General features: G+C 35.3%; 1 protein-coding gene across 2 annotated transcripts; it reads left to right on the forward strand.

Moving 5' to 3' along the window:
* Positions 1-14,949: 14,949 nt before the first annotated feature.
* LOC126979978 (L-threonine 3-dehydrogenase, mitochondrial) lies at positions 14,950-21,830 on the forward strand. 2 transcript variants are annotated; one of them, XM_050829588.1, is made up of 4 exons: positions 14,950-15,114; positions 18,285-18,809; positions 20,312-20,578; positions 21,614-21,830. In XM_050829588.1, the coding sequence occupies exons 1-4, from the start codon at positions 15,018-15,020 to the stop codon at positions 21,760-21,762; spliced, it is 1,038 nt and encodes a 345-aa protein (XP_050685545.1). In that variant the 5' UTR covers positions 14,950-15,017; the 3' UTR covers positions 21,763-21,830. The 2 variants fall into 2 exon arrangements, with proteins under 2 accessions (XP_050685545.1, XP_050685547.1); XM_050829590.1 differs by lacking the exon at positions 14,950-15,114 and adding an exon at positions 17,963-18,071.
* The last annotated feature ends 4,925 nt before the right edge of the window (positions 21,831-26,755 follow it).

Raw genomic sequence — 26,755 nt, forward strand, 5'->3', positions numbered from 1 at the left:
GTCGAACACAGACTGGATGCTAGCAGTGTAGCATTTCGCATGCAAACAGACTTTCGGTTCATGGTTCGATGCGCACCAAGTAACTTTTCTTTCACCATTGTGGCGCGTGCCACCGACACCCTACGTTACCTCATTCGGTTATTCAGATGTGTATTGGGTAATATCTACTAAGCTACGTCAAATTACCTTAGAGATTAAAAATAAGTTTAAAATTGTTGTTCTTTGTTTTTAAAGCATGATAAAGAAAAACATATATAATTCAGTCTATACGACAGTCGAGCGTGCTCGAGTTATAGTAAACTAATAATCATTCCAGATACAATCTCATACTAGTACCTACGGGCTACCGTATTTTGCAAATATGTAGTAAGTTGATTAGTTTTTTTACATACATACCTAATTAAGACTATAAAAAATAAAAGCAACCTGGTGAATCAATTAGGAATAAAAATAACGTTACTTTTATATAATAGGTCTAATAATAACAATATAATAGGTTAGTTTTTTATAATAATTCTGGCAACAAGAAAGCGAAGATAATGAATTCATGGCAATTGCTATAGTTGTGTAGGTATCATCATCATCATTTCAGCCGGAAGACGTCCACTGCTGGATAATAGCATCCCCAAAAAGCGCCATGTAGATCAGTCCTGCGCTGCCCACATCCAACCTATTTCGGCGAACTTGACCAGATAGTCGGTCCATCTTGTGGGGGCCTACCAACACTTCGTCTTCCGGTACGTGGTCGCCATTCGAGGACTTTACTGCCTCAACAGCCATCTGTCCGTCAAGCTATGTGCCCTGCCCACTGCCACTTCAGTTTCGCAACCAGCTGGGCTATGTCAGTGACTTTGGCTCTCCTACGGATCTCCTCATTCCTGATTCGATCTCGCAGAGAAACTTCGAGCTTAGCCCTCTCCATTGCCCTCTGAGCGACAACGAGCTTCCTCATTAGGCTCATACTTAGCGACCACTTGTGCGTACCGTAAGTCATCACTGGCAACACTCACTGGTTAAAAACCATATGTATATTATGTAGGTATATAGATACAGATTCCTGAAATTTTGTACTTCATCGTAGAAATATGCATAATTTAAAATATTTAATATGCTAAAAGTAGAAAATGATATATCTGCACAAAATAATACATACTAATCTTTGCCTGCATTACTTAATAATATTGCATTGCGTTTAATTCTTGATAAAATCTTTGATTTTGTAATAAGCAAGGAGCACAATGACACAATGAAATTGCCGTGCTATTAAATAGATGTCATTATTGATATAGTTTATTATTAATCGCGATAAAATGATGAATATAGGTACTGAATAATTTTGTCCAGGGTGGGACGAATGAAAAGGGTAGGTATGTATTATTATACTTAAGCTTATTACGAAGAGCATGTATCTACCTAAACTAAAGTAAGTTATAATGTATAAGTAGAAGATCTTCGCGATTATTTATCTTCTTCTTATGGCGCCATAAAAGGGAAGAAGAGCAGGGCGGCAAAGGCACTTGCAGGCAATCACTACGTGAAATGCCGGTGGCATAGCAGTCTTGGTAAGCTCTTCTGAGTTATTTAATCATAATAATGAAATTTCGCCAGACGAGCCTAAAGATGCGGGGCACTACTTCCTAATGTTGAATGCCTTTTTTATAACAATAAGGGACAAGAAGAACAGGACAGAAGTACAGGACAGCTGATGATTAATGCTATGCTCTGCCCATTACAATGCAGAGCCGCTCATTCGCTCGTAGCCGGTTCCTGTGCAAATAAGCCTGACACTGGTAAATGCCCTAAGTTGCCTCTTACGACATCCTTCGGCCTGAGATCAGTCCCAAGCCAGTTCAGACTGTCTGTTTTGTCATATATAATTAAGTATATCTAGTTACACATTAATGAACACACCTCACTATAAAAATACTCTATTGCAAACTAAATCTAAATTAACATTACGCAGTTCCGGTCCCTACTTAATGTCAATTAAAATTTATAATATGTTACCAGAACACTTCATAAAAAGCTGCCTGTAATATTTTTTCTGTAGGTATTAACTGATAAAGATAATAACAATATCTGTCGATGGGAACTCTCTGAATAAGTCTAAGGAATCAAATATTAAAAAGTTCATAAGGTCTTCGAATAAGTTACTTTTGGAAAAAAGTAATTACTATTCTATTAATGAATACCTATAGGAAATAAATTTTTGAATGTCTGTTGTTCATTGCTATGTCTTTACGAGGTGCATGTGATAATTTAGTACTTCAATTTTGTTTCACAACTAAGCCGCATGTTTTTTATGGAAAAGGAGGTTAAACGAGGTTCACCTCAGCGAGTTGTTAAGTGATCATCGCCTCGCACATTTTCATGTAACACCAGAGGAATCATAGGAGCGTTTCCGGCCTTTAAGGAAGGTGTACGCGCTTTTTTGAAGGCATCCATGTCGTATCGTCCCGGAAACATCGCACAAGGAAGATCATTCCACAGCTTTGTACTACATGGAAGAAAGCTCCTTGAAAACCGTACAGTGGAGGACCGCCACACATCCAGATGGTGGGGATGATATCCTAATTTGTGTCGGGTCGTGCGAAGGTGGAATTCGGCGGCAGGAATCAGGTGAAACAGCTCTTCGGAACACTGCCCTTGATGTAATGCGATAGAAGACACACAATGAAGCGACGTGTCTACGCAACGCTAAGTGATCCAGCCGTTAACATAGTACTGGGTCCCCGACGATTCGAGCTGGGCTGCGTTGCACGCAGTCAAATGGATTGGGGTGTGCCAGACCAGAGATGACGACAATAATGTATGACGACCAGTTTCTTCGGAGCCAATTTGGCTTTGCCCTACAGAGGACCGCGGAATTGGCAATCACTCGAGATTGAGACCCAGTATTCCGATACTAGGCGAGACTTTAAGGGAAGTGTTGTCGAAGAGCGGGTGATACGAAAAAAGGTTTTTTTAGTGGTACGCGCAAACTTGAATCTTCTGGGGTTAAATTGGACAAGGTTGAATTTATCCCAATTCACGACCTTCTTAAGAGGAGACTCGATAGAAGACAAAAGTTACTACCGGGACTGGTCGACGATTTCTGTATAAGGCATCACCAGTGCTTTCGTCTGCATAACAATGTATGTAAGAGGTGTCCAACATATTATCATTGATATGCAGAAGACACATTATAGACACACATGTAGAGCCCAAATGATGTAAGTTTTGAGAGAAGCGCCTTGCGATAATATTAGCGCAAAATAATGTAGAACAAAATGACGCCTGATATAAATTGAGAAGGTATGCAATCGGTTAGGATGAAAATAAATAAACTACCTACTCAAAGAAACGAACAGATAAACATTAATTAATCTAGTTTGTAATGTCATGGAATGAATTCTATACTAAAGGGAGGGTTTTTATACGGAATGGGGACTACATGGTCGTGGCTACCACAGCGCCTTCTACCGTGAAGGAGCAATGCGCAAGCATTATTGTTTATCGGTTTGTGGGGCACTGTAAGTAGTGAAATAGCTGGACTTCTTACACTTATCATCTTATGTCTCAAAGTGACGAGAGCAATTGCAATAATCGCTTACAATAAAAACCATGAGGCACTGCATTGTAATGGGCAGTTTTGCTCGTCTCTTTACTTAAAAAAAACTTCCTGTTCACTTTGAGTTACGCAATTTGTTCTAGTTGGATAATTTATCTTAATTATGTACTTGATGTAATTAAATATCAAATACTAGAGTATCTCTGTAAGTCACACCTCAAGGGAGACGCGAGAAATTACGTGTTATTGAAGTTGATGTTATCTAAGTTTTAGTAACAGAGACAGAGCAACACGGGCCGCTCGTGTTGCTCTGTGAGAGATGAAACAATTAAATTGTTCGTGTTGTGGTGAGAATGTATTTAGGTGCCTACATACGAAAATTACTTACTAAAGTTTATTTATTGGAAAGTAATTTGTTTTACTTACAAAATAGATTCCTCGACATTTTTTTTCTTTAATTGAGCGATTAGTTCTGAAAAATACTCACTCGACTATAATTCACACACAGGCAAGAAAAAACCGCACCAGATACTCTCCCAACGTATTATTTTTACCGTTCTTCTGATTACTAGTAGATATGAGCGCCGATGGTTAATTACACGGCGCGGCGGTGCGCGGTCCTATCTTGGGTAGGTCGCGGAATGGGGTAAATTTAACCGTGTCCAATGTTACCCCCAGAAGACTGAAGTTTGCGCATTTACCACAAAAAAAAACCCCATTTGCCTAATCACCGCTCTTAAACAACACTTCCTTTAAAGCCTCGCCTAGTATCGGAATACCGGGTCTCGAAATCTCGAGTGATTGCCAATTCCAAAAAAATTCGCTTGTCAACTGTCAACAGTGGAACTTGTGCTTAGAGATTTTAATTATATTTTTAGTGTCTAACTTTACTAAATTGCAGACTTTTGTAATGTATTTGTAGTATAAAGTGTTGTGAACCTTGGTAAATGTTATATTGTGAAAGTGTACAGTATTTACAGTGATAAACTTTTATTAAATTTGCAAACAATCACATAGTGAACAAAAAATTTTCATGTACCCTCAATTTTCGTAATAATTGGTATTATTTCGTCGTCAATGCCGTATTCATACAATTGCTAAATAATCATGGTTGGAGAGTGTTTGGCATGTAATATTGGTGTTCTAGTAACACAAAAAAGAATTAGATGCATTAAATGTAATGGTTTATACCACACTGAATGCATATCCTCAAATTCAGTACAAATAGCCCGTATCAATTGGGTGTGTCCTGCATGTACTGCTGTTACTCGGAAGGGTGGTGATAACATTAATACACCTATAAGAGTGCCACTACGTATAGAGGCATCGCCGTCGACATCGAGTATAATAAATAATCAAACTGATTGCTCTACCATACTGTCGGAACTTGAATCATTTCGTAGTGAAATGCATTCAAGACTAACCAGTCAGGAGGAGAAGTTTGATGCTTTCAGTAATGGCCTTAATTCCTTGCAGACTGAGTTGGCTGATATGAGGAAAAGTTTTCAGTCACTTCGAACTGATCTCGATTCGGTTATTGAATGTTCAAATAACATAAAAGAAAGCAACAATCGTAATACAGAAGTTCTTAATGACACAGTAAATTCAATTGGAGTCATTCAAAGTCAAATTAAAGAACACAATGACTCATTAGATTTTTTTTCCAAAAAAATTGAGGCACTACAAGTTGAATCTTCATCCCATTCTTATATAATCTCAGATTTAAAGAATGACTCCTCTACTTTCGATCACAATTTCAAATCCCTTCTGAGTAAGGTTATGCAACTGGAACGAATATCAAGAAGCCACAACATAGAAATACAAGCTGTGCCAGAAAGGAAGAATGAAAATTTAAATTCAATTATAAAAAAAATATTTGATAAAATATCTGTGTCACTTCCCGATGATGTTGTTATCTCATGCAATCGAGTAGCTAAACGTACTGTATCTGATCGTCCCCGCACCATTGTAGTTACTCTTATGACACCGTAACATCGTGATTTAATTTTATCAGCGGTTCATAGATATAATAAAGCTAACCCAAAAGATATGCTTTGTTCTTTGGACCTTGGTATTATAGGAGAAAGAAAGCCAATATATGTCGCTGAAAATCTTTCACCTGAAGCTAAACATCTGCATATGGAAGCAAGAAAAGCCTCAAAAGTTTTGAATTTTAAGTATGTATGGGTCAAATTCGGTAAGGTATACATGAGAAAGGGCGAACACTCTCCAGCTATTAATATTAACAGCTTAGATAAGCTCAAAAGCATTTCTTAGATAATAAGCAATTATCACTTTATTTTATTTTTATATATATTTCATATCCTTTCCTGTTGTTTTTAACATTATGTTAATTTATTATCAGAATGTAAACAGATTTAAAACGAAGCTATATGATTTTTATATAAATGTATTAAATAACAACTATGATGTAATCTGTTTAACCGAGACTAATCTGAACTCTTCTATTAGGGATAATGAGTTCTTAGACGATCGTTACAATATTTTCAGAAGAGACCGTGATGTTAACACTAGTCATAAAATTACTGGTGGAGGGGTATTGGTTGCTATAAAAAAATGTTTTGTAGCCAATAGGGTTACTGTTTGGGAATGTAACGTTGAATGTATTTGGCTTAATCTTGTTACTAAAAGTGACGATAAGCACAAAACCATAAGTACTAAATTGGGTCTAATATATCTGCCGCCGGACCTATCTATAGAAAAGTTAAAAATGTTTTATCATAAAACTAGTGATATTCTATCAAACACAGATGAGTCTTTAATCTTACTAGGTGATTTCAATACGCCCAATCTAAACTGGCATATAGATAATGTATCAAAAACTGTAGAATCTAATTTTGCAATTATGGACACACGAGTTAGATTTTTATTGGACTTAATGTCAATTGGCAACCTTAAACAACATAATTATATTAAAAATAGAAATAATCATACGCTTGATCTATTTTTCTCCCGCCAAATTTCCGTATCTCTATCTCGTCTCGAGAAGATGTACACCATCCTGCCTTTGAGGTCAGTGTGAATCATGGTATATCTAAACCAGTACTTAAATATTGACAACGTAGTCAGACATTTAATTTTAGGAAGTGTAACTTTGAAAAATGTAAAGAAGAATTTAACAATATCAATTGGCATTCACTTCTCTCATCTACTGACATAGATAATGATCTGGTTAACTTCTATAAAGTTCTAAATAATGTAATTCAAAATAATACACCTTACAAACAGCAACGTAGATCATCTATACCAGTTTGGTTTAACAACTCTTTAATTAAATGTTTAAAGGAAAAGGATAAATATCACCAAAAGTTCAAAAAATTTAAAAACCCCCGGGATTATTTTTACCTTTTCTTTTCTGCGTAAAAGATCAAAGAAAATGATGCAAGATTGTTACATCACTTATATAAGTAATATCGAGTCTAGTCTTAAAAAAGGTAGCAGTAAGTTATTTTGGAATTATGTAAAAAATAAAAATAAATGCTCACTTATTCCACCTACTGTTCAATTAGATAACAGAATTGCTACAGATGGTAACCAGATATGTCAAATTTTTGCAGACTATTTTCACACTGTGTATGAGGCTAATATGTCATGTGATTTTGTTACTAACGCCCATAATAGTAATTTAGACTGTCTCAGCAGTATTGTTGTTCAAATGGATGGATAAGTAGAGTTATGAAAAACCTAAATCCGAATAAAGGACCCGGTCCGGATGGAATACCGTCACATTTCGTTAAATTATGTCATGTTGAACTTTCTGCACCCCTTTCTATTATTTTTAATAAATCCCTATCATCTGGAGCTTTTCCTAAAAAGTGGAAAATTGCTCATGTAATTCCTGTTCACAAATCTGGTGAAAAGACAGATGCTCGTAACTACAGACCTATTTGTATACTTAATTGCTTTGCGAAAATATTTGAACGCGTTATATATAGACATATTTACAACTTTATTAAACCTATACTGATTCCTGAACAACACGGATTTGTATCATGTAAATCAACAACATCTAACATAACTGAATATATTGACTATCTATTTGAGACCATCGATGACAAGGGACAAGTAGATGTTATATATACAGACTTTCAAAAAGCGTTTGATAAGGTCAACCACGAGCTCTTACTTATAAAGCTAATGGAATGTGGTATACATGGTAATTTAATGCGTTGGATCACGTCATATATTAAAAATCGCACACAAATTGTAGCTATCAACGGATTTTTTTCTGACGCCATTTTGGTTCCATCTGGAGTACCTCAAGGGTCTCATCTCGGTCCTTTATTGTTTGCTTTGTTCATTAATGATGTCTCATCATGTTTTACTTGTAATAGTAGATATCTGTTTTATGCAGATGATCTTAAACTATACAGAAAAATTGAAAACATTGATGACTGTTTCAATCTACAGCGTGACCTTTCTGCTCTCAGTACTTGGTGCCATAATAATTTAATGAAACTAAATGTTGACAAATGTCATGTTGCCACATTCACTAATAAGATAAATAGTGTAAATTTTTCCTATCACATTTCGAATTCAGTTTTAAGTCATAAAGAATTTACTAGAGATTTAGGTGTCATTGTTGATAAAAAACTATCATTCATTGAACACATTGATACTACTGCTGAAAGAGCAAATCGGATGCTAGGTTTTATCTTGCGCATTTCAAAACCTTTCAAATGCCAACATAGTGTTGTAATATTATATAAATCTCTGGTTCGTAGTATTTTAGAATATGGTTCAGTAGCATGGTCACCTTTTTATAAAAACCACATTGATACCGTGGAAAATGTTCAGAAACGTTTTTTGAGAATTTTGTGTAACCGTTTCAAACTTAGAAAATAGTTATGAAGCTAGATTAAAATATTTTAATCTAGACTCACTTGAAATGCGCCGTAAATTAATTGATCTGTTGAAAGTTGTAAATCATCATATTCATACTAAACTGTTGTCCAGGTTTTCACTATACTGTAATCCTTGTAGGACTAGAAATGTAAGGACTTTCTTTGTTCCAACTTCTCGCTTGTGGACATCACATAATGCACCAGATAATAGATTATCTCGTTCATACAATGACTTAGCAAATATCAATAACTGTATTGATATTTTTTCTAATAGTCTGTGCAGTTTTCGACGCCTAGTTTTAGACACTCTGCGCCTGTTAGAGCCTTAGCTTATCTTTATGTGCTTCATATTTATGTTTTTTGAAATATGTATCAGTTTCGCTTTATTGTATGTTATACTTATAATATGTAGGATATAATTTTAGTTTGTGTGTTTTAAATTTATGTTTATTTTATCTCAGTTAACAAGTTACATGCATTTTCCTAAGTCGTGATAGTAACATAAAATTATTTATTGTTTTATATAACTCTACATTTATTTAAGTTAAATATCACGTGTTACAATCATAAGTGTTTCCATTTAATTGACGTATATGTTAATAATGATTTACTTATACTAGCCTTATTTTGTAATTATTAATACATGTATGTTGTATGGGAACCAATAAATAAATAAATAAATAAATTCCGTGGCCATCTGGAGGGCAAAGCCAAATTGACTTCGAAGAAGCTGGGCGTCATCAATAGAGCACGGCAATACGTCAAGCCGGCCCACTTTCTAGCGCTCTACAAAGCGCAGGTCCGGCCAGACATGGAGTATTGCTGTCATCTCTGGTCTGGCGCACCTCAGTATCAGCTCGACCCATTTGACTGCGTGCAACGTAGAGCAGCTTGAATTGTCGGGGACCCAGTGCTCTGTGAACGGCTGCATCACTTGGCGTTGCGTAGACATGTCGCTTCATTGTGTGTCTTCTACTTAACCATCTGTTTAACCTGATTCCAGCCGCCGAATTCCACCTTCGCACAACACGCCACAAGTTAGGATATCATCCCCACCACCTGGATGTGCGGCGGTCCTCCACTGTGCGGTTTTCAAGGAGCATTCTTCTACGTTCTACAAAGCTGTGGAATGAGCTTCCTTGTGCGGTATTTCCGGGACGATACGACATGGGTAAAGGCCGGCAACACTCCTGTGATTCCTCTGGTGTTGCAAGAGATTGTGGGCGGCGGTGATCACTTAACACTAGGTGACCCGTACGGTCGTTTGTCCTCCTATTCCATTAAAAAAAAAGTAAGTGAGACAGCGCGACCTCGGCGGCGCCGCATTGACTCAAATCCGCAGCGACGACGGCGCGCCGACGCGGCGCTCATCTCTAATTACTAGTCCTAGTGGGTTGTATTAGTATTTATACTTGACAAATAAACAAACCAGTCTCCCGGAGGAGAAGGTAGAGATACGTTCCTGTTTGCCACGTTCCTGACTGTTGCCACTTGCATTGTACCTGCATACTTATAACACGGTTTATAATGATTATACTTGCCAGGGTTCTCCCAAAACAAACCGTTTATGGGCCTTTCGGGCTCCTTTTTAATACCAAGGACGAGTAAAAAAAAAAAAAGAAGGCCCCGCAAGTGAAGCACCGTTATGCTACCGTGTGTGTGCGGTTACGGGGAATACTAGTTAAACAATTTTTTCTCCCTTAAATAATCATATATGGCCACAAATACTTATGTAGTATCGTTTTTGCACTTTATCACAACGCACGACGGCATTTTTAAAATATTTTATTAAGACGCAAACTGATCTGTCACAGACGATGACGATTCTCATATCGGCCTGTAGTAGTGTAAATGTGTGCGTGGTGCTATGTATTTCCACGTTAATCAGCTTGTTTTGGTGCTACACTGTTACGTAAGGTGATACGGAGTCCTTATTTTTTTACTAGTCCGTGTTTAATACCTGATCGAATGCATTCCCAGGTCAACCTTTCGTTGGTCATTTACAGATGGAATCTTAAGCTTTTTAACCTAGCCCCCCAAATTGTTGGAACAGTTTTGCGGTGATAATATAATCATTATATATATCGGCGCAAATACTACAACACACCTATTATAAAAACGAAAATAATTCACTTTAACTAATTTTAGTTAAAATTAGTTCATAATTTATCCTCTAATTACATTGTGACGTGAAATTATTGTAAAAAACAACACGAATTGAAAACACGTGCACGTGCACCGAGTCCTATAAATACAGCCGCACGGTCGACACTCGACTATCCCAGCGGAAACTCCATAGGGAGTGCCGCTTGCGCCTCTCTCTCCCCATGAGAAGGTCGCCTTCGATGTAGGCTTAGAGGGCACCTGCCCAAAGCCAACTGCAGGTGGTGTTTAGTGGGTAGGCACCTAGGTTTTCACGTGAGTCCCACATAACCAACGCAGACTTAGGCTGCGTTGGTATGCATGAGCATTCATCACCTCCCTCCCGTCGTTATCCCGGAGGGTAGCCCATTCCCTTGCTTGGGCGCAAAAAAAAAAAAAAAAAGACACTCGACTCAGTCGTGCTCGGGCTGTCGTACGGAACGGACCTCTCTGGGACGTCGTAACGCTGTCCGTTGAATAAACGAAAGTAATAAAATACCTACTCGTGTAGTTTTCTTTAGAAGAACCAATGAGTGATCTTCAGCAAGATAGAAATTGTGATGTCAACAATAATGACGTCACACCTTTTAAAAACAATACAGAGGTTTTTCCTCGTCATATACTTATTTATTTATTTATTATATATATGCTCTTAACATATTATATATACATTTTATTTATAATTTAATTATTAATAATATTATAATCATTATTGGAGGCTCGATGTTTTGCTTTTATGATATTATTATTTTTGTAAGTTCTAGATTATTTCAAATATTATTTATATTAAAACGACTTAATAATATAGGATGCAAACTGAAGTCCAACATAGAATATTTCAGATTAGAAGATAGAATTTTCAGCAAATCAAGTGATTCTGTTTTACAATATTTTAATCTGAGAAAGGCTTCAAATAACTAACTCAGGACTCTATGGAATGAACTCTATGAAGAAAGCACCTTCATAATTATGAAAATATTTTTTTTTCAAAATCAGTTATCTTATTTGTGCCTACCACTGAAACAGTATTTTTAAATTTACAGTATTTTTTCTTGGTGACACTTGGGAATGTAACTCTACTTCAATTTCTGGTTGAGCTAGCTCCATACTGGATAATTATTTTGTAATCAAATTTATGCCATTATATAGGGAATAATATTCTAAACACTTACGCAGCATTGTTTAATAAAAATAAATTCTAATATTGTTTTTAACAAACAAAAGATTCACCATAATATAACTGCGCTCGATTGCTCAGTGCAGCGTGCTCATCTATGTATACTCGTATGAAACGAAATTGCATTTCTGTTTTGCCAATGAATCCTCCTAAAGATTTATTGGACCTGAAGAAACAATGATAATTCCAATATAAGTACTGGACAAAAACGCCCTTCATGGTCGAATGAGACGGAATATTTAGGTATGGACTTAGATAATTTGCCTTGAAGAGGCCCACTTGAGAATACTTTATAATGTGAGTAAAAAATTTGCAAACTACTCAACACAAAACCGGATTAGCTCGAATATCGTCGGCACATAATTAAGTTAGTTCAATGTTACGACAATATTTACCTATGAGTAGAGTTGCCAACTGTCCTGTTTTCCCAGGACAAGTGCTAGTTATTATAGTATCCTGGGATGTCCTGAATACTTTTAAGCAGCGTTCTGGGTTTATATATTTTAAGTCATTAGTATTATTTTTTCATAGGATACAGATTAAAAAAGAAAGATAGGTGCTTGTAAATGTGTTAATATTTAATTGCAGGTGTAGCCAAGGGTCCGAATGCTATCTATACGTCACATAATAGATCTTCACTTAAAACGAAATTTAATCCAAATAAATGAAATAAATCGTAAAAATATAGAAACTATACATTGGAAGCTTTGTTAAAAGAATACTAACTGTGTGGTCTACTACAAATAATACCAGATCAATAACTACCAAATATATTTTATTCTAATTTTTCATGAATATTAACAAGAGTTCGGGACAACATAATTATAGGCTACATATGGTAGATACAGGCATTGTCTATTTGCTGTTCACGCGAGTAGCAGCTAATTTCAAAGTAAGACGAGATCTATTATTGAATACACGGGCTGAGAAGTAGAGTTATTACGGCTGTGGATGAAAATTACTTTAATTTATAATAACCGGCTTGCTGCCGCCTGACCTGATTTGTGCTGTCGAATTCCACCTTTGCCGTACATAATACCTGGATTTCATCCCAACCATCTACAATAAGTCAGTTACAGTGCGGTTTTCTTATTTCTGTCGCGTACGTGCAACGAAAATGCGGAATGTGCTTTCATTGCGTAGTATTTTAGGGACAACGTGAGAGTCACCGGTTGATGCTATGAAAGCTTTATAAAAAGTAAATCGAATAATTAAAATGCGTTTACTGGGTAAGTAAAACAGTAGACATATGTATCAGTACGGAAACTAAAGCTTGTTGATAAAATACTTACCTATATATGAAGTAATAGGGTTGTCAGGTTATTTTTCTAACCGACTTTATAAAAGGAGTTTTGGAAAAAAGTTACTTATGGGGCGTTGCAGAGCGTAAAAAAGTAAAAAGCGTAATTTTTTTATGTATAGTGTATGTATGATATACAGTGTATAATGCAATATTATTATAGTCTACATGATAACTTTTATGTAATGTTTTTAAACAACATTTTATTGAATGTTTTTCTTGATAATATTTTGTTCAAATATTGACGGGAAGCTTTGAAATATGTGATTTTAAACTGCAGTCATTCCACAAACATGTCTAGACGGGGCAATTATTGTTTTTGTGAGTATCAATAACGAATATGACCTCTATTTTGAGATCCGAGATGGCAGATGTGACTTTTACAATAAAAAACAAATTGTGTGTCATTTTCGAGATTGAGAAGAAATATAAAAAAACTTCATAGAAAACCATAAAACCACATTCATAAAAAAAAGATAAGAAATATTGCAGCCGCCATGTAAATTGTGAATTATGTTTACGAATTTATTATAATCGATTTCACGGTCTTATTATTCGAATACCTACTAATTATAATAATAATATAACAATAAATCATTCTTATATACTATTTAATAGTTTAAAAAACGAATTCTGGAGTTTGGATGAAGCCGAGTTCAAATAGCCGTATACCACGCAATACACTGGCATTTTTAAAAAGATCGCGGAAACAAATAACAACGTGACACTCGACTCGTATTGACCGCGAAAACTGCTTAGGGGCCTCGTCGATGCGCATGTTTGTGTGAGTGTGTCATTTCGAACGTTTGTAGAGTTTCCGTAGTAGTACATATGTCTACTGTGGTAGTGCCTACCACTGTTGAGCAATTTTCTGCCTTCAAATAGTATTAAAAGGCATTTATTATCTCAAAATTTATTCCTTTAGAATTCTTTTTGATATCACTTCTAACCCTACCACCCCATTCTGGCGCTGCAAGAACACCTTTTCAGGGGGACTGTTAAACAAAGTTACAATTACACTTGTTTTAATCCTATTTAAATGTGTAACACTCGCTATAATCAAAGAAAACACTATTATGTGGCTTATCATTATTATGCAAGCAGTCAAGCATCATTTTATGGTTCTTCGCCGTAATGACATCTGAGGCATACATAACATTATTTTAAAATTACTATGAGATCTCTTTTAGAAAACCTAAAGGCCACAGTTTTATCAAAGAGCCTATTCCCAGTCATTGTCAAAACCTTAGATAATTTATACGTCTAGATAGAGCCTCTTGCTGTAAGGCAACCGATGAAATCAAGCCAGGAATGTTACTTTAGTGTGCGTGACAAATTACGTCTTTTTTCACTTTGTTCTTTTCGCGATTTATTTTTCACATTGTGTTAGTGTTCGTGCATTGTTCAAAATAGAGGTTACCAGTCAACCTCAATTTCTTTCGACGTTTTCACCTCTGTCACAGCCTAACTAGATGAATAAATGTTCTAAGATCAAAAAGTTAACAAAAACACATTTAAATGTAGTACAAGTCATAATAATATGGAAAATATAACATGGAAAATAGGATTATGTATTGCATACAAAATTGTAGAGGGTGAAATTACCCCCTACTATTTTAGATAGCAATTATTTATTTAATGGTAATACAATACCAATATTTATTATAATGACAAATATATTTCGTAAATTCCGCGGGCAACAAAAAACTCAATGTCAGACACGTAATCACACACGCAAATTTGACACACCCACCGCTGTGTCGAATGGCGTTGATTGCTTCTAAAAGACTAATACAACGATATGGCTTCATCATAAAGTTCATTTTCCCTTAATAAATTAGTCAGCGAGAGTGAAAATATTGTGAGACTCGGAAACGGCGAGCGCTACAACCAGTTCTGGAAGTGGAAACTTCTATCTAGCGTCAATCAGTACTCAGTTAGAAGTTAGTTATTGTAGAAGACGGAGCTACATTTGATTTAGCTATGAAGTTGCTACGAAGAGTATGCGCACAAGTATCCAATATACGGGGTTATTGTGTTAGAACTGCGGATAATAAGCCGCCGAAAATATTGATTACCGGTGAGTCGGCTATCGCGTTTTTAACTAATGTAAGCAATCAAAACGTTTTAATTTTATTTATATTATAATTTTATTAAAGCAATCTCTACCAAAATCTCTACATTACAAGAAGACCATAGATTATAAGTTATAACTATTGAAGAAGCCAGTATCTAATGATAATAGCAATGAACAATATGTTATAACAATATTTTCTAATCTCATATAACTTTCCTAATATTATCGTGATTGTCTAAGGCATGATTTTAGAACGGCTTTAGCTTCGCGGCCTTGAAAGTTGGCAAACTAGTTGCCGCGCTTTTTGCTAAGTTTGTTTTCTAGTAATTTTTTAAGTGAATATACTATTAATAAGCTTTGTTGTCACATTTTAAATGTGTTTGCATTAGTTCAAATAAATAAATTATGTGTCAATTTAAGTTTATAACTACACATAGAATAGAATATTATTAAGTTTTAACAAAAAAAAAAACATGCTTGCAATTCACACGTTGTTGAAGTGAAACCTTAAAAATTATGGCTACAAGATAATGAGACGAAAGTAAAATTTTCGGGAAGAAGATAATTGTAGGTTTTCGTAATGATCATAGTGAAACAAAGTTTGATAATTATTTAAAATTTTATTAGTATAAATTACATAGATTTATTCAGACTCATAGTAAAGTAAACTAAAGTATGAAATAAATACTTTGGTCTTAATGTGGTCAATATATCTTTGGAATACTGGCGTCAATTACTGTTTTTGATCTTATTGCCGATACAGTGCGACTGCCGCACATTTTCAAATTTACTTTGGCGACCAAAAACTCAATCAAGGGAGTCGCTGTATCCGATCCAAAATTTACATTAAACCTCTAAACTGCATATGATGTTCTGGTACAACCGCTGTGAAAGGCATTACTATCACCTACCCTACTAGCTACCATACCATTTATGTTCTCAAATGAGACTTAACATCTTACGTCTCAAGATGACGAGCGCAATTGTAGTGCCGCTCAGAATTTTTGGGTTTTTCAAAAGTCCTTAGCGGCACTGCATTGTAGTGGGTAGGGCGTATCAAATACCATCAGCTGAACGTTTTGCTCGTCTCATCCTTTATTATCATAAAAAAAAACACATAATTTATTCAGCTGTATAGTTTAACTATAAAAAAAAACAAATTTTAGTTATGAAAAAGAAATAACCTTTTTTCTTTGGGACAGAAAGGAGAAAAAAAGTAGAATGTGGAACAAAAAGCTTTCAAAGTCAAAGCTTTGAAATAGCCAAATACAGATCTAAAAAAATTAATAACTGCTTAAAATTCAATGTTGTAGATTATTTTATACAAGGGAAAGTTTATTCCTTTTCATTTCATTTCGGGAGTATTAGCTCTAATGCTGAGATCTATAGAGCGTACTTGGACTTTGCTTAGAATTTAGATACTTACGTAAAACTTAGCTGAGTGTGGTAAAACGCGGACTTGGACCTGAAAGTGTTACTCGTCTCGTCTCATCCCTTATTTTCATAAAAAAATCTCATTATTCCGCCGGCTGAATCCTATACATTTGCATGTTTGTGTCTGTATCGTCTCGCTTTTTCGTTTCATCGAGTTTCAAATCACAATGATTCTAAAGAAGTATCACTTCGAAAAATGCAATCTTTAGGAACTGTCGATATAAGTTAAATCTTACAAACTAGTGAATTGTGTCGTTGAGCTATTAGATTATTATTTTTGGTTTGTAAAGAATTTAAACTTTAATGCTTGATCATGAACCCTTATAATAATTTCGCATGAATTATTATATTTGTCAGTAGAAAATACTATAATGTATGTAGTTATATGGTGAAATATAATTTTCATTTATATATCTATCTATCGTGTAAAATTATTGCTATTATTTAACATAACGACGTGATATAACGTGGGGTGACGATGTCGCGAGTTCCATGATTTTTGTTCAGCCAAGAACTGCTCAACGTGCCTAAAGAAGTTTTCTTTTAAACGGTGCTACAACAAAAGTGACAACTTCTTCTTCGGTGATGTTGATAATACGAAATATAGTTGTATTAATTAAACAAATATTATGGTATAATAGATGTAATCAATTTAACTGTTTATCGCGTTCCCTTAGCGATTCTAGTAGAGTTCACCGGAAACGCGTTACATCACCAGTGGGAGGTTCCTTTGCATAAGATGCCAGCTAGATTATGGGTACCACAACGGCGCCTTTTTCTGCCATGAAGCAGTAATGTGTAAGCATTACTGTTTTTCGGTCTGCAGGGCGCCGTAACAAGTGAAATTACTGAGCAAATGAGACTTAGCAACTTATGTCTCAAGTTGTCGAGCGCAGTTGTAGTGCCACTCAGAATTTTCGGGTTTTTCAATAATCCTGAGCAGCACTGCATTGTAATGGGCAGGGCGTATCAATTACCATCAGCTGAACGTCCTGCTCGTCTCATCTATTTTTATAAAAACAACATAGCTGACAACCCTAACAGTTTACTCAGTCAATAGGTACACTTAGAAATAGAAGGTTTCACTTCAAAATGGAACCATTGAACTTCCCATAAAGAAAATGTTATATTATTATAGTACCATGTAAGATGTGAAATACGGAAATTATATCGTGTTACATGAGGTTTTAATGATATAAGTAGGTACGTAAACATGTTTCATTCTGTAATCTGAGATATTTACAGTTATGACAAATGAGAACTGTTTATTTACTATGTTTTCTTAATACAAATAGAATATGCACAAGACAGTTCATATTCATGGAGACAAAACATTATTATTCATTAGTGAGTGTAACAATATATTATAACTTTTAATTAAATATGTAGGTTGCTTACTATAAGATAGTGTGCGCGATAAATGATAAAATAAAAGCGCGGTATACTTTTCTTAAAGGCCGGCAACGTTGCTGTAATTCCTCGGGTGATGCAAGAGAATGTGGGCGGCGGTTATCACTTAATATCAGGTGACCCGTAAACTCGTTTGTCTGTATAATTTTTTTATCAAAATAGGTATTCATTGTCACACACGTTCTTTAAAATGACCATTGTCACCGAAGTAATATTAAGTTAGCATCGCCCAAATAGCGATATATAAACAGATTGATTAACATAGTGGTGTAATTTGTCATAATAAATGTTCTGTTTGACTTTAACTTTCTTCTTGGAAACATTTTCAGGTGGACTTGGACAGCTCGGCGTAGAATGTGCCAAATACTTACGACAAAAGTATGGCCGGAGCAACGTTATTCTAACAGATATCATTAAGCCAACTCCTGATGTTGTCAACGACGGACCATATATTTTTGCAGACATACTGGATTTCAAGGGACTCCAGAAAATTGTGGTTGATCACAGAGTTGACTGGTTGATTCATTTCTCGGCCCTTCTGAGCGCAATCGGCGAACAAAATGTACCACTTGCTGTAAGAGTCAATATTGAGGGCATGCATAATGTCATTGAGCTTGCTAAACAATACAGGCTCAGGATTTTCGTTCCTAGCACGATTGGTGCTTTTGGACCAGACTCTCCAAGAAATCCTACACCAAATATTACAGTACAAAGACCAAGAACAATTTACGGCGTGTCTAAAGTACATGCTGAGCTTTTAGGGGAATATTACTATTATAAGTTTGGATTAGATTTTCGATGTTTGAGATTCCCGGGTGTTATATCAAGTGACCCACCAGGAGGTGGTACAACAGGTGAGTGTAGTTTAATATAGCCAATTCCACATTTTAAAATTGTTATTTAATTATTTCACTACCTGCCCGCACATAGAATTACAATATATTACCAGAAAAGCGGCGGGCAGGTTCAATCTCGGGAAAGAGGTCACTCGTTGAATCCAACTCGGATGGGCAGCGATCGGGAAGCTTCGTAAAATCTTTTCGTCCCACATACCGCAGTGTCTGAAGACAAAGGTTTTTAACCAATGTGTGTTGCCCGTAATGATATACGCAACACAGACGTGGTCGCTAAATATGGGCCTTATGAGGAAAATTTAATGGCGAAATAACGTTATTCCAAATTTTAAACATGGAGTAACTTTTTATTGCGTTTACTAATAAGAGTCAGTATGTTTGAAAACCAGCGATGGTATTTTGACTGTTTAGGTAAGGTCACGTTATACGACAACGATACCATTTGGGTCGTAAAATAGTAATAAATAAATATTAAGTTAGTCTGATCCATATTTTGGAAAATAGACTTCCAGTGGGAGGATTTGTTGCCGAGTTTTTCTGCCATGAAGCAGTAATGTGTAAGCATTATTGTGTTTCGTACTGAAGGGCGCCGTAGATTACCTGGCTAGTGAGACCGGAGACGTAACAGTTTATGTCTCAAAGTGGCGAGTGTAAATACGATGCCGATCTAAACATTGGGTTCAATCAAAACTCATGAGCGACACTACATTATATGGGCAGGTCGGCATGCTCGTCTCGACACTATTTCATCAAAGATGTCATGGATGCGTGTATGGTCATTTTTCTCATACGGTAATGAGCATTGTATGTATAATCACTTTTGAATCGTGATTAAAATATTAAGATAATTTGAATTACTGAGTCTACTATATGTTCGGAAAATGTAGAGCTCGTGAGAAGAACACACAAGAAACTTAACGGTCACTCTTTTCAATCAAATAGCGCATTTTACAATGGCTGTAATGTACATAACAAATTAGTTTGTTTGGCGACACAGTTTTTGTTATACTATTCGGAGCAAAAAGAGACAGGAGGCTCACCTCGTGGAAAATGAAAGCTAGCCTCCCGTGGACATCCGTACTACTAGAAGTAAAGTGACGCGCATCCGGACCTTTACGCGCATCCGGATCCGGGCTCTGGGCTTGCTTGTTTCTCATTTACCTCTCTCTCTCAATGGGGTCGGTCCCTCTCTCGGTCTGAGGATCATGAGGAGGATGAGGGCATCTGGAGCAGAGGTAATTGGTAAAGGGCTCCTCTTTCCGCAATTTCCGCTTACTTGGGTCCATTTTGTGTGAACTGGAGCCTCCACCGCATTCTGTCCAGCGCGTCTCTAACAACCGTGGATTTTTTTTTACCTTTGTCATCCCTAAAAACATAAATATATAGAAAATAATATCTATAAACTATAAAGGTATTGAAACTCCACTCATTCCCATGCGAAAAATAGGCCAAAATGGCATTGAACGGTTGTTATTGTTAAAACATTGACTTGAACGTTTCAGATTACGCTATTGCAATCTTTCACGACGTGATCAGAAAGGGCCACTACCAGTGTTATTTAAAACCCGACACGAGACTGCCGATGATGCACGTCAGGGACGCCCTCAGAGCCCTATCAGAATTCCTGGAAGCGCCCAACGAGACCCTGAATCGTCGTGTCTACAATGTGACCTCTATGAGCTTCACTCCAGAAGAGTTGGCCGATAAAATGATCAAATACATTCCAGACTTCAATATTACGTACAAACCTGATAGTAGACAAGACATAGGTAATTTATTTAAAAAAAAATATTTATACTCATAAGGTTGAAAATACTGTTTGTACTATCCACAAAATTGAATCGTGACCAACCATAATGTCAATAACATTATCCTACAGTCATAATAAATAAACAAGAAGGTCGAAATTCGCTTGAACATACATTTCCCAAGTAACAGTTATCATTTTATTAGATACTGAAAGTCAACCAATTGTCATAAATTCTTTTGTGCAAATATGGAACTGTATTTATGATTTTAAAAGAATTATCAGCAAAGTGGGTCATACTCAATATTGTCGATGGTACTATAGGTACCCGGAGTTCGAACAGAGACATAGCTTTCCATATCTCGTGTGCTTGTAAAATAAATATCTATCTATATTTGTTCAAACAGGATTTTAAATCACTTATCTTGCCTCGAAAACTTGGCGAGCTTCTTTTTTCTTAATTACGTTACAATAAAATTTATTATTTATACCTATAGCCTGAGAGCGTACGCTCCATTCCCAATTTGTGGTATTATTTAATAAATTATAAACGTCTTTTAGCAATTCCTTTGAATGTCGTAACACATTTGTTTTGAATATATAAAAACATATACATTGCCCAGAAAAAGCTTTACTAACTCTACTAAACGGAGTAGTACACATAAGAAGATTATGTTCCTGGTGTTAACATTATGATTAAGTAACACAATTCCTAGAAAATTCGCTGATGTGCCTATTAGATTATTAGCCATTATCTATAATGCATTGAGAGAACTTTCAACTTTAGTATATTTCTTTAAATTATTCTTTGGGACCTAGGTTATAAATAGCGCGTATTCTCTTCTGTATCACAAAGATGGTATTGATATCGGCTGCATTGCCCCATAACAAAACCAATAATAGGATGAAAATCACTAAAGCAAACTAGTCGCGCAATATCTGTGTCAATCACATGTCAGTTTATGTCGAAAACTTAATAATACGTGTAGAAAGTCACAACAAACAAATACCAAACATATTTTCTGTAAATAAACGTGGACAAACTTATCACTTTCAGCGGACTCATGGCCTCAAGTGTTCGACGACAGCGAAGCGAGAAGAGACTGGAACTGGAAGCCACAAGTTGATATCGACGATCTGGTGAAACTGATGATGAAGGAAGTGAGAGAAAAAATTATAGCTAACGGCATCTCAACCTCACATTAAAAAGATCTTATTATCTTTCATGTTCATACAATTCATTATTATCTAAGTTTAATAAAATGTTTAAGGTTGTTGTTGTGTTATTAGTAGCCCTGAAGTCGAAGATGCATAGTGGGCATTCTCTTCATAATTAATTTGCATAAACGATAAATTATTGTAAATAAACGGATCAATCTGATGTTATGAAACTATGAAGCAACTCCTAATAGTTTAATATCCGCTGTGAAATAGTATTCCACGTTTGTGTGGTTTCTTTTATTTACGGGGCGAGCGGGTAAGTAGCACACCTGATTGAAAATGAAAACCACGAAGGTAAGGAGGTTACGGTAATTCTCTCACCCGCTTTGTTCTAACTCCTTTTTTGTCCCTGTTACAATTATAGAAATTGGCTTTACAACGCACACCACCCTGTCAACCAGGCAACAGCGCTATAGAGTGCCTCGGATCTGAACATGGAAACCGTAAATATACGTAAGCGTAAAAACATTTCAAAAGCTTCCCTGCAACTTCCCGCTAATTCGATACCTAAACGCTTCAAATTGTACTTATGACGATTTTGAAAAATATATTTTGTGTTACTTTGAAAAAATAATTAGCTGTTCTATGTTTTCGAGCTCAAATGTTGAATAAAACCCTATTCTATATATATATAATATATATATTCGTAGCGATAGGGCCCGGAGCTGCGACGGGGTTGCGGTGCGCCGAACGCATCGTCCGCGTGGTTTTGCTAGAGTCCGACAACTTGGTGCGAGACCGTCCCAAGGCGAGGCAGACGGTGGAGGGGGTTTTAAATTAAAGGATTATTTAGATGATAAGAAAGTCTGGGTATGAATTGCTCTAAAGGATTTCAGCTTTAAGTACCTACTCTAAATAAAATATAATATTTATGAATTATACTGTAGTCTGTACATCAACATTATTTTTTTTTGATATTAGGTTGAGTTCTCTTGACAGTTTTCGTCATTCTCGCTTAAATGTCACTACAAGTAGTGGCAATATCGAGGTCGGAGAGGCCCGTGCGCCATGCTCGTAAACGGGCGCTACTTCTGATGGCATCCTTGACCTACATGAATAAAGTGATTTTGATTTGATTACCCTAAAGGAATTGAGCTTTTAATTACTGTTAGTAAAAATATTATATTAATTAAAAATTAACAAAAAGAACTGTCAAATTGTAGAGTTATTTGGTGAGTATTGCATAACATGTATATTAAGATTATTTTTTATTATTTGGTAGAGTTCTCGTAACAGGCTTCGTCATGCTCGCGTAAATGTTACTGCTTGTGACGGGTCGTATCCTCCCCTAAGATATGGTCGAGGGAGGCGATGGCTGGCCCAAGCGTCATGCTCATGAACGAGTGCTACTTGTGGTGGCAGGATGATCCTATTACCGGAAGCTCTGTTTCAGATTCTTAAAAGTTATAAATATTTATATACATACACGGTGAAACTTTTTGGGTATACTCAGGTCACACTAAAAGTAACTTAAAAAAACAACATGTTTTAACCAAAATATTATGTTTAATGCTTTTCAAAATACTCTTTTCTTCTCCTCTATATTTTAAACATTGTTTCATGCGATCGAACCATTTTCTATACGTTTTTGAAACATTTTCATTGTTTAGAGCGCTGTGTGAGGGCGCATTGTCCGGATTGAGTCCGGTATTCGGTCGTCTGCCGCTGATGGCTGTGAAATCTTCTGGCAGGCATATTGTAGTATATCATTCAGCGTTTATGCAGCTTCGTAATGGGACACTTAATCGACAATAAATATTCCGTCACAGTATTTGACGCTGACTGACTGACGCTACGTTTCAGGATCGTATTGATAAATCCAGGAGTCGTCATCTGTCACAATGTCGTAGAGGGACAAGCCTGCTTTAAATTAATTGATCATGTCACGGCACCGTTCTACATGGGCCAGCTTGTGACCTTCGATGAGTTTGTGCGGCATCCAGCGAACAGCCCCAGGAAGGATGTGATTTCAAGTTAGGGTTTTACAGTAGGCTAGAGCCCGTTGCATACTTTATAAATTTAAACTTAAGAAAAATGTTCAGGATAGCAATACTTCAGAAATGAAACAAACTTTAAAACAAACGCGTTTTATTGCTCTCCAATAACCAATAAATCTTAACTTAAGAAATTCATTAAAAATGTACAAACTTAATTATTAACATAAAAAAAATTAATGGCTTATTTAAAATACACAAGCTGTTGCTAACTCAACGTTATAACACACACACACACACAATCGATATATTTTCGTGATGTATAATGCCTAACTAGTCGTAACGAAATGTTGCCCAATCACAGGATTCAATGAAATATATTCTTTTATTTTGAACTGCCGCAATTTATTTTTTTTGCAGTTTTGATTGCAAATTCACAAAGATCCGTATTATAAATTGTGAGCAGAAATTACTTCCATATAGTAACCGGTAGAGGCGCTCTTCAGGTTTTTTATACAAATTTAAAGCAGTCGCTAATAGTTTCATTTATTGTCTCAAGAGCCGACACAGGCTTTACAACGAAGCAACAATTAATAATAGTTTAGGCCGTAAAGGAGCACTAATATTAGTAGCACGGGCATCGTATGACATGACTAGACCACATAATTTATTAATTGGTGTATTTATTAATTGGTAATTTATATTATATATATAATTACTATGTAAATAATTTTAACAATATAACATAAGTAATATTTTATTTTAATGCATGTTATCATAGATGGTAACTCTAATTTAACGGTAAGAATGTAATTTAATAGTAGATTGTAAATAAATATAACTAATAACAAAGTGTGTAAGAGAGAAGAACATCTCTAACGTAAATACAGCGAGATAGAAAAGAAAAGTGAATCTATTGTTACTGTAACCGATTTTGATTGACAAGTCGTAAAAAGTCTTCTTTCTAGCGATTCTTGACACTAGCTCCTTAGTATTTTAACATTAAACCACTATCTAACGCACACATTGACAAATTGGTCACGCATTATCGGGCTGTATAATTGACTATACATAATAGTATGTTTTAATTCTATGATTCGTACCGACTAAAATATCACTAAAACTCTGCCCAAATCCCGTTTGACAATCATTCGGTGCCCTAACTGACAGATTTAGTGGATGTAAGTATCTATATATATATAAATGAATTGCTGTTCGTTAGTCTCGCTAAAACTCGAGAACGGTTGGACCGATTTGGCGAATTTTGGTCTTGAATTATTCGTGGAAGTCCAGAGAAGGTTTAAAAGGTTGAATAAATATGAAATAAATACGATCTGATAATATTTTGTAGGTCTGAGAATCGGTCGTCATCTATTTTTTTTTAAAGAATATACAAACATTTTAATTATTGATTTTTTCTTATTACTTTATATGGCAATACAACGTTTGCTGGGTCAGCTAGTAAGAAAAAAAATATTGATTAATTAGACTACAACTAACTATGGTTAGTTAAAATAATATTATTATGTGGTGGCTGGATGATCTTGTTACCGCGAGGTCTGCTTGATGTGTTTTTTATTATTATTATTTCCTTTAAATTTAAAGTTAATATATATTTTATTTTATAAAATGTTCACATAATGCCTCTATTTATTTACGGTATGTGTGGATTGATGCATCTACTATACTCAATAACTCTTGTGTTTATAAGTATTAATTTACTTTTTTCTTTTTTTGACTTACTCGTGTAAGCCTTTCAGTTTTTGTCATTTGAGTATTTTTGTTGCGTTACTTTGCATATATTGTAATTGAAATGATTTGTAAAACAATTACAATGTAAATATTGACTTAAAAGAGTGGCAATGAGTTTCTTGCTACTTCTTCTCATTAGCTCAACCCTTTACGAAGTAGCGGTAAATTCAATAAGAAACAATATATTTTTTTTTGACATTCATAAGTGTCATTTTCGTGACCTACATGAATAGTGTTTTTGATATTTGAACTTGACACAGTGACGTATTCGTGTATTAACGACCATGACGTTATTTACACATATATAAGGACATATTATTATCATTGGCAGTCTGATATCGGAACGGCAAAAGTGTGCTTCTTAGTCGTGTGTCAACTGTCACTGTCCGAATGTAATGAACTGAATAAATGTTTTACACTGCTGCATATTGACCAACAATATATTAAACAACTAGAATAGTAAAATGCGGCAATGTATAGATATATCCGTTATAATTGTGTAATTTGTCTACATGTATCTAATAATGTCATTGAAGCCACTTTAAACTGCGGTGTACGGATTGCAGATAGCGAATCTAATGCGTAGTACTAATATATATATATCAATGGTGACGCGGCTTAAGACCTGTGCTTATATCATAAAAAAAATAATAAATAAATAAATATTGACACACTTTTACACAAATTATTTTATCCCAAACTAGGCATAGCTTGTACTATGGATACAAAACATACTTAAACATACATATAAACATATATATAACAACATATTACTCGGAAACAAACATCCATATTCATAAAATAAATGTTTGCCCCAACCGGGATTCGAACTTCTTAATCGTTTATTAGTAATGCATGACTGAAGTAGTGTGATATTTCATTAACAAGTGAACACCATTAATATAAATAAATTAATAAAATTCTAAGTTTATTATATCGTCACTATCCGCGGTCGTTTGAATGTCTTGAAATGCAGTTTTTGTGTCATATCAAATTATATAAGTCCTATATAAATAAAGTAAATATTAACATACCTTAAATAAATTTTGAATTAAAATTATACCTTAATATATTATCATCATTGATAATTACAAAAATTAACTTATCATTGATTGCATCGCGAATTAAAACAAAAATACACAATTCTTATGAACTTAACCCTGTTTGTCGAGAGTTAATAATATTTGTACAAAACCGTTCATTTCAAACTCATTTTTAATTACCTAACGCAGTTTTATTTACATCAACTTTATTTACCCCACCGATACAATCGAGGCTTATCAGGTACAAGC

Source organism: Leptidea sinapis, chromosome 4 (assembly GCF_905404315.1).
Source record: "Leptidea sinapis chromosome 4, ilLepSina1.1, whole genome shotgun sequence".
Classification (NCBI taxonomy): Eukaryota; Metazoa; Arthropoda; class Insecta; order Lepidoptera; family Pieridae; genus Leptidea; species Leptidea sinapis.